Source organism: Rhopalosiphum padi, chromosome 2, assembly GCF_020882245.1.
Source record: "Rhopalosiphum padi isolate XX-2018 chromosome 2, ASM2088224v1, whole genome shotgun sequence".
Lineage (NCBI taxonomy): Eukaryota > Metazoa > Arthropoda > Insecta > Hemiptera > Aphididae > Rhopalosiphum > Rhopalosiphum padi.
In genome coordinates, this window is record NC_083598.1 from 34,771,803 (window position 1) to 34,785,541 (window position 13,739).

Below are 13,739 nucleotides of genomic sequence, written 5' to 3' on the forward strand. Positions count from 1 at the left end.
ATTTTACCACGGGATACAACTAACAGCTACACCTAATTACGCCAATATCCGAAATGATAAAAAAAAAATTAATCGTTATAAATAACTTTTAGTATTTGACCATTAGCAATACTGAAGTGCTTTACAACAAATCCGGACTTAGGATTTCTAATTATTTCTATTAAATTATGTACCTACCACCCTTGTTTTTATTTATATAGCCATAAATATACTTACATTTAGACTTTAACTTTTAAGTATAAACAGATACAAATAAATAATAACTAATATAACTAATACGCTTGTTACCGTAGAAGATAAAATATTTCAGTGTACGATTTGAACTTAATCACCGACAAAGTGACAGATGTAATTGAACGAAACAATTTGTTCCGGAAACTAACCGAAAAATAATAAACCACATTATACGTTGGAATTGACTTTTATACATTTCAGGAAGCCAAAACATAGAACATACGATATTGTAATATCTATTTACGTTAGACAAGTTTGACGAGTAACTTGTAAAATTATATCATAAACGTTAATTTAATCATATAATTTAATTTATTTATGGTGAGGTACGTTCTGTTTTAGATTTGGAGTGGATGCTATGAATTTATAGATTTTACAATGATATATGCATTTACTTTTTTTTATGTTAACTGCACAGTGCTACGGTGTATTAGTGTTTGTACTAGAAAAAGTGTTTTGATCTTAAACTCTTAAAGTGGTTTCTGATACCAAATTGTATTTATAGTTGGTACATTTGGAAGGTCAAATTTAAAAATGCTAAGTACCTACTTTTCAAAATAATTGAAAAAAATAAAAAAAACAATTAAGGAAAATGAAAATTTTTACTCAAAACCATTATTCAATAAAACTGATTTTGTTTTTATTATTCAAAATTTAAGATTTGAAAAAAATTATAAGCACAATCATTTTTTAGATTTGAAAGTTCAAATTTGGACAAAAATTGATATTTTAATGAAAAATAACGATTCAAGTTATTTTATTGTAATTCAAAAATTGTATTGATATAGAGACTTGAAACTTTTACGTATATTGTTATAATTAAAAAAGAAGAATGATTAATAATATGCTTTTCACTCGTGTTTTAACTCATGCCTCAAATTTATCATTAATATAATATTATTATTTTTTAACAAAATATGATCTTAATATGAGTGAATGCAGCTTAAATGAGTTATTGTATACACATAAATAAATGATTTAAATTCATAATCTGATAGAATATTAACGTAATCTCATTATTAATTACGTATATTTTATTTATTTTATTTTATACAAAGTATATACAATACACTGTATACATAAAAAAATATCGTTGGAATTTATCGATAAATTATATCTGTAAATGCATGAAAATGCGATAATAACAAATTACCTAATAATTAAAAATTTTCGACTGTTCTAAAAATGTCAATTTTGAAGATATCAAAAAACTACAAAGATTACAGCTGCTCAGAAAACATAAATCAATCTAAATCTAGTGTCAAAAATAGTGGTTCATATTTAAAAAAAAAATTTTACTGCGCATGCGCAGATAAAAATATTTAAAAATTATAATTTATCAAAAACTGATGTATTTATATGTCCTGTATGAATTAAAAAAACTCCAAATCAAACTCAAAGTCATACGTTCGAAATATTTCCTGTTACCTTTAAAATGTAACACACGGTATACATAATAATTTATGTTGTAGTACATACTATATTGTGATAAAAAATTTAATTATATGGATTGTGCAGGACGCCCCTTATAAATCTAGCCAATAGCCATGATTATTTTATAACTATTAATAATATTATTGTACCTAAAATAGATAATATATTGTTTAATTAGTTTCTAAAAATAAAACGGAAATTAATTAACTTTATGTTATTATTTATAACTGTTTTTTTTTTATTATTAACTAGTTTGTAGTCATTTTTTTACAGCCAATAACTTATTATTTTTTTCTGAATTATATACGTATTTAATCTATAAATATAATAATTATATGAATAATAATTTTAATATTTTATTACCAAATCTTTTTATTCCATTTAAAAGAATATTTACAATTTATACTAAAAGTTGCATAACAAATAAATTAGATGATATGAAAAAATGAAAACTCTTTAAGTATAAGTATACATAAATATGTATGAACTATAATGAAGATATGATTAAGGAGTCAACCCATAAGGTATATAGTTTTACATTACAATAGAAAAATATACCTACATTTTCTTTATGTCAAATAGTAATATTCGAATCTTATTCAATTATACTGAATACAAAGACTCAGAAATATTAAATTTAGATAGTAACAATATTTATTTATTAAACTCATCATAAAAAAATTTAATTTTCAACGAAAAAAAAATTATATATAGGTAACAATAATGCTGAAATTCTGGCTTGTGTCAGTTTTAGTTATCGTCAACTTTTTTATATGAAAATTCTCAACCTATAATAAGTGTTGTTCGTAACTATGATGAAATCAATATACCATCCAACCACCAATTTAGTCTAAAAATAATAATACAATGTAGGTATTCAAGTTCTTTATTTACTTGTTTAAAAAGAATTACCTAAAAATATTATAAGAAATCTTCTTTTATGTACATAAATTATTATTTTTTATACATCATTTAACATTGAAATTATGAATTTAATTCAATTTCAAATAAAACTATACGCCTAACAAAATCAAATGGAAAACTCCCAAATCGTTTATTTGAGCAAATAAATCATAAATAAAAACTTTTATCGAAAAATCTTTTAATGGGTATTATGTAATAGACGATATAGTTACAGGGTCTATTATAGTCATTTTCATCAGAATAAATATAAGTACCTATAATTACAATGACAGATTTTCGTCTAGAAATTTCTAAAAATCTTGTATCTAAAAGCTACAACATTAGTGGAAAAATGAGCTACCTACTTAAAATATATATTAAAAATAATCCCCAAAAAATAAAACGCAAATAAACCGTGTATGTCAAACATAAAAAGCTTTATTTATATATTTATAATTTAAAAAAGCTGCTCACTAACCACAGAGGTACAGATGTGCCAGATGTAGCACTAAAAAAACGAGGTTCGTTGGTTCGTACTAAATGGATGTGCTCCACATGTTATGTTCCATTGCTTTTGGTAAAAAATAAAAACTACTTTAAACTTTGTCATAATACACACAACACATTGAAAGGGTAAGACTTTTAGTAAAAAAGTATAAGCATTTACATATATAGCCCTGTATCGTTATTATATAAAAATTTTCTATTCCAGATTTTGTTCAAATTATTCATAGACCCTAATATAATAGTACCAATGGTGGTTTTAGAAGGAATTCAGGTCATCTGATCTACAATTAATATTTATTGATGAAATTGAACACTTTTTAGTTTTTAAGTCCCTGAAATAATATTTTACTTATTAGCCATCATTATTCGTTATTCAATTGAAAATGAATTATAATTTTTGATTATAAATGTAGGTAGATACTATATTATATTATTTATACAATTAAATTATAACTATAGTCTATAATATATAATACTTATTATTTATATATTATATATTTATATATAATGGCCTGTGTTCTTAGATTACCTTTTCGTAAATAATCATCATAATAATATTAACTTTCGTAAAATCAAAAACCCATAAAATTTATTGATATATATAAAAAAACATACATATAATATCAAATATATCATATATTTATTAGAAATAAGTGTACGTTTTTTAGTTCTGTCACAGAACTTCTGTGTTATAAAAAAGTAAATATTTGGGTGTTAAAAATAAAATAACTTAATAACGTAACAAGTTACAGTTTAACTATTTAAACACACTAAAACTACACCAATCTTTTTTGCTGACTATAAAAAATTATCTATTTATAAATGAATTATTAAATTCGGTTAACAAATTAAAAACACATTTTATTGGAAAACAATTTTTTTATCGATTTAAATTGTATTTTACTATTTTTAATTATTTTTTATTAGTATATAAAAATACATATGTACATGTTACCTGATAAATAATATATATTATAAATTTAATCATAAAATAAAAGTTGTTTATAACAAAATGTTATATAATTTTTATTTCTTTATTAGAACATAAAGGCACATTTCCCACCTAAAAGCTAAAATAAATTTATTTCAAAAAATATTTGATTGTTTTACATAAATCGATTTTTTCCTTAAATAGGGGGTGGAGGTGACTATATTATCGCAGCACAACTCACTCAACTATTAAAATATATTCTTTAGACCTCTAATTAAATACTAGAAAGAGTCCTGCTAGAATGCAGGCTTAATTGTAAAAAAAAAAATTGAGTTATACATTTTTGTTCAAGCACAATCTAAATATTATATATAATGAAGAAGGTTTAATACTTTTCCCAAATCGGCCAAATAATGCGCGACTATTAACTACAGTACTACACTATTCGTCACACCCGCTAAACATGAAAACTATTTTCCCAGTTTTAAAATACATGATGATACTCGTTTGCTTACAGTACGCAATTTTTACTTGTAAACTGACAATTCGTTTGCGTAGGTACAACTAATCTCATTTTCAATTTAGAGTAATATTGTAACTCGCAGTACTTAGTGCTATTTAATGAAAATATTTATTTTAAACATTTCGATATAAGATACACGTATTAATTGAATTGAGTACCTATAATCAAGTTACAATTTTTACCAGTTATAATTTGGCTACGTTTTGTATTATTATACAGAAATATAAACCTATTTTAATTTAACGTGTAATGTCAACAAGACACGAATGCCAATGCTCTTTAATAAGTTTTTTGAGTTTTGGTAGACATTTTCTATTGTTGATTTACGCAAACGAGTTCTACTTTTTGGTCATTTAAATGCATGTATTAAAAATTTGTGTGCGCAATTGAGTTGTACATTTGTACGCAAACGAGTTTCAAAATAGAGAAATGTACGCAAACGGGTAAAGTCCAAAAAAAAAAAACAAGTCAACAACAAACTTACGCTTTTAACGCCATACAGTCCTATTCAACAGACAACAATTGTAAATTTAATTTTAAGAGTTCATTGATATTCTTAGCAGTTTTTCTAAGCAAATGGAAATGAATAGTTTAAAATTACCTAGGTACTTACAAAATATACCTAACAATATTGTAGCAAAATTGAATCTTTTATTGTCATTTTAAAAATGTTATAATCATAATTTCTATTCATATAAATTTTCAAATTATTAACTGAAAAATAATCATAATGAATATGTTTTATCAGTTGTCGTGTAGTCTTCGAATACAGAAAATATTTCATTGTTTGTAAAAAACCAATATAATATACCGTAAAATGGGGGTGAATTGCAACAATTTTTAGATTTTATTTAACTTTGAACTTAATTTAAAAATCAGACATTTTTACTACTATTAAAGAAAACAATTTTTTAGAATTCTTATTACCTTGTTTATCATATAAGTATAATTCAGAAATATAACTTGTTAACTTTTTTTATTATATTTTTTTATATGACTGTTGCAATTAACCTTTGAATGGGGTGAATTGAAACATTGGTTTAAAAATCATGTTTTATTCATTTAAATCAATTCATGGGCGAATTGAAACATTTGAAACATTAAAATATTTTGTTTTTTTAAAAATAGTCAATTTTTCGAATTCATTGGTATAATTTCAATTTTTTCTGATTATTTTAGACAACTGTTGTCTGACAACATAATAAATTAATAAGTATCTCAAGTATTATAAACTTAAAAATATCACAAACAAAATTTCCGTCTTTGAAATCGCTTTATTATTTAATAAATTATAACAGATCAGGTACGTATGCAGGGAGGGGGGTTGGTGTTCAACCCTCTCTCCCCGAAATATTTTCGTTTAACGAGAAAAAAATTGTTTTATTATGTTGCGGCACAATTTATATTGCTAAATTTTGTAAGCCCCCCTACCGAAATTTTTTTTGTATACGTGTCTATAACATATGTACCTCCTAATCACTATATATATATTAAAGTAAGTAATATATTAAAATTACATCTAAACATCATAATACGACAAATTAAACAAATTTCAATCTTTGAATTTACTTAATTATTATATAAATTTAAAAAAAAAACAAATTGAAAAATGTATTTACGCTATTGTTCTGTAAATTTCAGAAAAATTGGCAATATTTTCTATACAGAAAAAAAAATTATTGTGATAGTGATATTTTAACAATATTAACAGGGCTATAGGATTTTGGAGGTAATAAAATGAGTAAATTCATAAATCATAAGCGTGGACAAATTATTTTTCCGGGGAGGTAGTAATAATCCGATCATGATGATTTTTTTTTCAATTGATAACATTTATTATTATTAGGTACTATGAATTTAATTCTTATTATATCAAGTTGATAACATTAAAATTTAATATTCCTCGACTTTAATAAACAAAATATTTGTTGCCTTGTTACCATTCGCCTACCAATTGCAATTCACCCCATTTTAGTATTTTACGATAGTATTTACTGGTTAATTATTGTAAAATGTAATCGCTAAATGACGTAATCAATAAATGACATCATAATATATCAATCACATTAGAACAAAAAAACGTCGGGTGTTAAAAACTCGCTACTAAAATTAACAAATTAAAATTTCGAAATTTCTAATTGAATCTTTAAATTTAAATCAGTGATTTTAATTTAATACATTTAAATATTAGTAGGTGAATTACAGTTTAGTTTGATTACGTTTAAAATTAATTATTGCAAATATCATATTTTTACAAAATTGAAACTTTTTAAGACTGATAGGTATAAGTGATATATTATTATGTTTGATGAGATAAATTATTGTTTTAGGTATTATTATTTACTTTTGTAGTTTCGTAGGTTACTCATAAGTCATAACTCATAAGCAATTCTCAGCTAAATATACCTACCTAAATTTGCATATTTCTTATTAGGAACTTACACATTCAAAATATAATACAACTCCATCAACGAGCCAGCTATTCCTTTTTTTAAAGAACAGTATCAAATAAGCAATGATGGCCTTTTGTTCGGGGTACGTAGAACCACATCGCCTATGCTCAGACTTTCAAAAAAAAATTTACTAGAATTAAAAAGAAATGTGTCTAACTGTCATGTGTAACATGCTTTAATATTAAACATCAACACTTATGTTCCTAATATTTTATCAAATTATGCAAATTACTAAATTAGCATTTTATATTTTCTTTTAATATTAATCTAGACCAGAGATTCCCAACCAGGGTGCCACGAAATTTATTTAGGTTGCCGCGAAATTATTTGAAATATATTTTTAGTCTATATAGGGCATATGGTGCCTTTGGATTTTTAGAAAATGACTAAGGGTGCCGTGAGTCAAAAAAGGTTAGGAACCTCTGATCTAGACTGTCATATTTAAAAATAAATAGTATTTTAAAATTACTTCATATTATAATATATTATGTGATATACCTACTTTAACTGTTTGTATTGTAGGTATATAGGTAATGTTATATTGTTATCTATATTTTAAATTTGGTAACAACTTACTATCTCTGAATATTTATATCGTGTCATGTTGACACCTCAACTGTCGATGTTAATAAAAGTAATTTCTCTCTATAACTGTTCAAACAAATATACCAATATATTTAATAGGTACCCATATGGCTATATAACTTACTAAATCTAAAACGACTAAAACGAGTATAGTGACTTTTTGCAAAAAAATACCATAAAGGTTATATTACTTAGTCATAAAGATAAAAGTTTTAATCATAATAATTTTTGGTAGTTGGTACACAACTAAGGAAAAACATTATGGCGACAAACCATTTTGCTTAAATTGTATATTTTTTTAAATAATAATAATATATTAATATCAATCTATCTATATACAGGGCCGTCCCGAAGTGGTTTTTGGGGCTGTCCCACCCCCAAGTGTACAATATGTATATGTCAGTTGGCATATTGATACATTAAGTATTTAAGTTGGCACTTGCCAAATTATAATTTTTTTCATACAATTAATAAATAATTTTGTAAATACTACAAAGTACAAATATGCCGGCATAATAATTTATTAATTGTATTGTAATTTATAATAATGATGAAGGTATATAAGTTAATTTTCCGATTACCAATTGTCCAACACAAATACTATAATACAATTTAAGTACTAAAATATAGTTTGTTAAATAATTTAAAACATTTGAATTTTGATTTTTCAAATAGAAAAATTAAATTTTTTAAGTAAGTTCAATTATTATTTTAATTAAATTTAACTTATGTTCAAATAGTTAAGTTTTAATTAAAACCAGTTACCTACCTAATTTTTAAGTTATTATTTTATATTTAAAAAAAATAATATAATATCATTGTAAAAGATTAGCTCCTAAACAATATAATTCTAATGCCATAACTCAAGCTGAATTCACAATGCATCTATTTTATAGAAAAGAATTTAAAATAGTTCTCGATACTCTGTTGAAACTAACAAATGAAAATTTAAAATCATGTATTTCTTCTATTCAACCACTATTTACTTAATTTTCTAAACCATTTAATAAAAGCAATATTATATTATGTTACCAAGTGGCAAATTATAATAGTTTTATAAAAATACAACAGTGTTATACATTTTGTTATTGAAAATATTTTATTGTAGTATACTTGTGAAGATATTATCAAAATATATATATAAGAGATAGTAAAATATGTTTACTGACTACTATATGTTTGTAATCTGTAGGTAGCAAATAGTTGTTGAGCAAAGCAAGAAAATTTTTTTTAAGTTTGCACATTAATGCATCTCAGCCCCCCCCCCTCACCCTTATTATTTTGTTCAGGACGGCCCTGTCTATATATCTATCTATCTACCTATTAATATAGTTATATAAGCCACAAAAATTAAATAAACTAATAATGACTCAAACTACAGTAAGTACTTATTTATTAATATAAGTAAATGCACAATAATAATTTAAATTAATTATAAATCTTGATTCTTTATAGTTTAGTGTTTATACAATAAAAATATACATATAATAAAAAATTTAAAATTTATAAAATATTATACATTAATAATTCAATAATATATTTTAATAACTATAGAATAATTCTTTAATCTATTTTTATCATTATAAAAATAAAGAAAAAATTTAATTAGTTCTAATAGCTTTTAAACACATTTTGGTGACCTTTAAAATGTATAGCGTGGAATCCACAGTTAAAACTAATTTAATTGCTATAATTACTATTGTAATTTCATTTTTTTATATTGATGTATTTTAACTAGACCTACCAAAATGCATAGTGTGGTGGAGCTTACATATTGTATGTCTTTCAATCTAACTCACGTGTCATACAGTGTATATGCATACCAAATTCTTACTATAGCTTATTTATAGTTAATATAAAAGCAAATTGATATATTATCAAATCTGTGAGAATATAAACTGCTTAAGAAAAAACATAGTTTATACTCTTTTTTATAAATTTAATATTGAGAAAATTGTATTTAATATTAACTGTAAATAAATTGTGGTAAGAATTTTATATATATATATATTAGATATGTTATTTTACGCACGAGTGAGATAGACACAATGCTTACATTTCTAAATTGTTGGTACTTTTTAAAATAATCTTATTTTTACTATATTGGAGCAAACTAAAATTCTATAATAATATCACAATTTTTTTAGTTATATTAGTTAAATTATTTTAATTAAAAACAGATTCTAAATAAGTTTAATGATTAATCGTACATTAAAATGACTGTAGTTTTATAGATAATCTAATCATTTACAATCAATAACATAAAAAAAAAAAAAGAAAAAAATAGACTCAGTTATTTAAATACTATTGTACTATAAAATGTATAAAGTATGTATCTATTAAGAGTATTTTTTTTCAGCCAGTTCTATTAAACCACACAAATACATATCAGTTGAAATTAGTCATATTTTTTAGATTGTAGGTATAGAATAAAAATATTAGTTAACAAACCAATGAATTGTGATTTCATAAAATTATCACACTTTCATATATTGAAGAGTAGGTTTAACATTTATAAAAATTAATTTAAAAAAAATCATCTTAATATTTTTCTTTTTATCTCAGAATCTTCTTTTATAAATGCTAGGGATCTAAATAAAATTATCTTAATTCTTAAAATCATACTTTAATTAACTAAGTCCCATAAAAAACAAAAAATATACACAAATAATATGTAATCACATTAATTACAACTTTATTAAAGTTTTAAAGTTCACTTTTTTTATCATGCACCTTGGTTGTTTTGAAGTGCTTGATTCTGTTGCAAAGACAAAAAAGCTAAATGCCCCTTTGGACACTTGTTTGCATAATGACCTTTAAATCCACACTGAAAAAAAAATTGTTTATCAAATAAATGAAACAATGTGAATTTACTGATTCTATATAAATTAATTTCTAATAAAATGTAAAAATTGTATTATTACCTGGTATTATAACATTAATCAAACACTTACATATTATTACAACATAACATGTAGTTAATAAAGAATTAAATACTTTTTGATAATAAAATTAGTTAAGTTTAAGAATTTAAAATAAAAAAATTAATATATTTAATAACATAAACTAAAAAATATATTTTCATACTATAATAATTGGAAATTAATGTTTTTGAATAAACCTAATATTTATTTATTAATCATAATTAAAATTTATAAATACATGAATATTATACGAAGAAACTGTATAAAATTGTCTGGAATTTAATATTATGTAATTACTAAAGAATGTATTTGAATGTGAAATCAAATAATATGTAAGTTGGATTTCTCTACAAAATAATCTGTCAATTTCACTGTTTTTAAAATTTCAGTATTGAATACAAAACATTATCACCTTATAACATGTAACTTCTTCTAAAGGTTTCAATTTTCTAGAAAATCCTGCTTGAGCATTTGTTGGCAATGGCTCATTGTTGACCTCAAGCTCTGGTTTAATTTTTACAAGATCTGATACCATTTTATGACAGTACATAGCTTTATGTCCTGTGTCACCACAAAAATGACATATAACTACAAGTTTTTTAGAATCTTTTTGATTAGCATCGTATTGTTGATATGCTGGAAGTTCAAATCGAGGACTATAACAAAAAATAATATGTTAATTTATATGAAATACAAAAATATATATTCAATTTACTATGAATTATTTTTTTTTAATACATTGGCTGCATTCTGATCCAAATTGGGATCTTAGAGTTTTCCACCATTTGGTGTCAAATATAAATTTTAATACCATTTGTAAATATAAACATATTGCTACATGAGAGTAGTTTTTATTTATTAGAAGCTATTATTATACATAAAAATATATACATTATACAAAAATATAAAATATATTATTAAAGGAGGTAGATTTCATTCAGCATTATTTTATTTAATATTAAAAATGTATAGTTTTATAATGACAATTATTTAATGTTTGTTAAACTTAAATTTAAGACCTATATATTTTAAAATCTAAACTTTTAAATGTTAATACTTATTTTCATTCAAGAAAAAAAAATACAATTTACATTTTGTAAATTTTTATTTTATTTCAAGGAATTCCTTACATACAGGGCCCGAATTTTTCTAGAAAACTACTAAGGAAATCTCGGTGGGCTGCTCAAAATATGGGCTAGTTTTGAGTGTTTGGTCATATTTTTTTATTATTTTTGTAATTAATTAGTACAAACATTGGTAGAAAATATAATTGATTTGAATTATTTTAACTGTACAGTAGCTGTAGCTATAATTAAACGTTAGAAATTCCTAAAACTAGGTAGGCCGATAGCTTGTCAATCCGGCGGTGCATATATACGTTTTTTTTTTGTTAATTTATAAAACTATATTTTTAGGATTTGTAAAAATATAATTAGCACTTTTATTTTCAATGTGGTCAGTTTTACATTTTAAATTAAAAGCTTATTTTTAATAAAAAAACACAAGTACTTTTGAAGTTTTTTCCAACATTTAACATTTGATTGATCTTTAAAAAATGATAAATTCTTATTTTTTTTTTAAGAAGTATTAGACTGTATACTGAGGTTATATTATAAATTTATAAATAATATGATTTATTAGTAATAATACATACTGAACAAATTTACAGTTTGGACCGTCCGGGCAAAATCCAGACACATAATTCATACAGAGTACTCGGCGAACATGTTTATGTTTACAATGTGGGCCATGGCGACAAAATCCTCGATCATACCATGGACAGTCTTTTAATTTACTTTCAGGATCAATATGTAAAAATGGACATTCTTTGTTATGACATGCATCTAAAGAGATTAAAGTAGCATTAAAATATATAAATAAACTTTAATAATAAATAAATATAATTTATTAAAAATAACTATTATTTCTTACTAAATCGAGCATAGAAATAACATTCAGGCATTTTAGTCATGTCATATTCATGTAAGAATTCACACTGATCCCCTTTTTTGCACAAACCACGTAACCAATGTTTACAAACAACAGTTCTATCACCTCGTACATGTCTCATTGGACACAATGCTCCTTTAGAACAGGATCCTTTTGGATAAAATGAACAAACTGCAGCGATAGATTCTAGACAAAAAATATAAATTTCAATATTTGAGTTAAAATAATTATTTTTCTAAGTAAAAAAAGTATTAACATAATATTAACAAACATATCCTATGTATAAATAGTTCGATCTAAAAATGAAAATATTAATTTGTACAAAATAAGTATCATTAAGTCTATTAATAAGTAAGTGTTAACAAATATTTTATACATATTTTCTTTAAAATATATATTATTTATATCGTATGATTTCATGATTTCTATTCTAGTAAAATAAATAAAATATTAGTACCTAGATTTCTGATAAAACATAAATAGCTTAAGTAACTTCAAAGTTAAAATTACAAATTACTAATTAGGATTTGACAAATAAATAAAAAGTAAAAATAAAATCACAAAAAGTTTATTGTGAATCAATCTGATACAAAAATGTATAGCAAATTGTAATAATGGTCAAAATATTGTAATATTGTATAATATTAAACATATTTAAAAATACCTTTTTATAAAATATATTGTGTACTTTGTTTTTGTCATACAGTCATACAGATTATCTTTTAAATTCTGTTATAAAAATCTAGTCCAAATTGCAATAAATATTTTAATCATTCCAATTCATATTTACTTTTTGAAAATACGTAATTAAATAAAAGGAATCTTTATATAGAAACAAATTAGTATAAGAATGGCTTTTATACTACCTATACAACAATAAATAATAAACATTTATCCTGAAAAAAATGTTTAATTAGTGACTTACTGTCCATTCCATTGAACGGCAGAGGTAAAGCTCCATGTTGTTCGTCTAAAGCTATTTCAACATTGAACTTAATGTCATCAAATCCTGCCACAAGCAACTCCATTTTATCTAGGCGATAAAATACGTACAGCTAATTTAAAGAAAAACTTGGCTACTAAATTATACTACATAATATTTTTTTTACTTGTAATAATTCTGAATAGTAAAATAATAAATATACTGTTTATTTTCGAATACATATTCTAATGTCGATAAGAAATGATAACATATTTGATAACCAGTTAACCAATTGATAAGGTTTTTGGACCGTGGTTAACGCTCAAAAATGTTGGTTTTCCCGGTCAAAAATAAAAATGACACACTTCAGTCA

General features: G+C 23.4%; 1 protein-coding gene across 1 annotated transcript; it reads right to left on the reverse strand.

The window, feature by feature from the left end:
• Positions 1-10,180: 10,180 nt before the first annotated feature.
• Positions 10,181-13,604, reverse strand: LOC132922045 (cleavage and polyadenylation specificity factor subunit 4). Its single transcript, XM_060985349.1, has 5 exons — positions 13,370-13,604; positions 12,427-12,630; positions 12,149-12,338; positions 10,907-11,150; positions 10,181-10,397 (listed from the first exon to the last, which is right to left on the reverse strand). Exons 1-5 carry the CDS (start codon positions 13,470-13,472, stop codon positions 10,296-10,298), a joined length of 843 nt encoding a protein of 280 aa, XP_060841332.1. The 5' UTR covers positions 13,473-13,604; the 3' UTR covers positions 10,181-10,295.
• Positions 13,605-13,739: the final 135 nt, after the last annotated feature.

Bases quoted from the DNA above. Each gene is read 5' to 3' on its own strand.
- LOC132922045 (XM_060985349.1), bottom strand. From the start codon at position 13,472: ATGGAGTTGCTTGTGGCAGGATTTGATGACATTAAGTTCAATGTTGAA. The intron at 12,339-12,426 runs GTAAGAAATAAT...TAATCTCTTTAG, and splicing joins TTATTTCTATGCTCGATTTA to ATGCATGTCATAACAAAGAA. The intron at 11,151-12,148 runs GTATGTATTATT...TTTTTGTTATAG, and splicing joins CCAAACTGTAAATTTGTTCA to TCCTCGATTTGAACTTCCAG.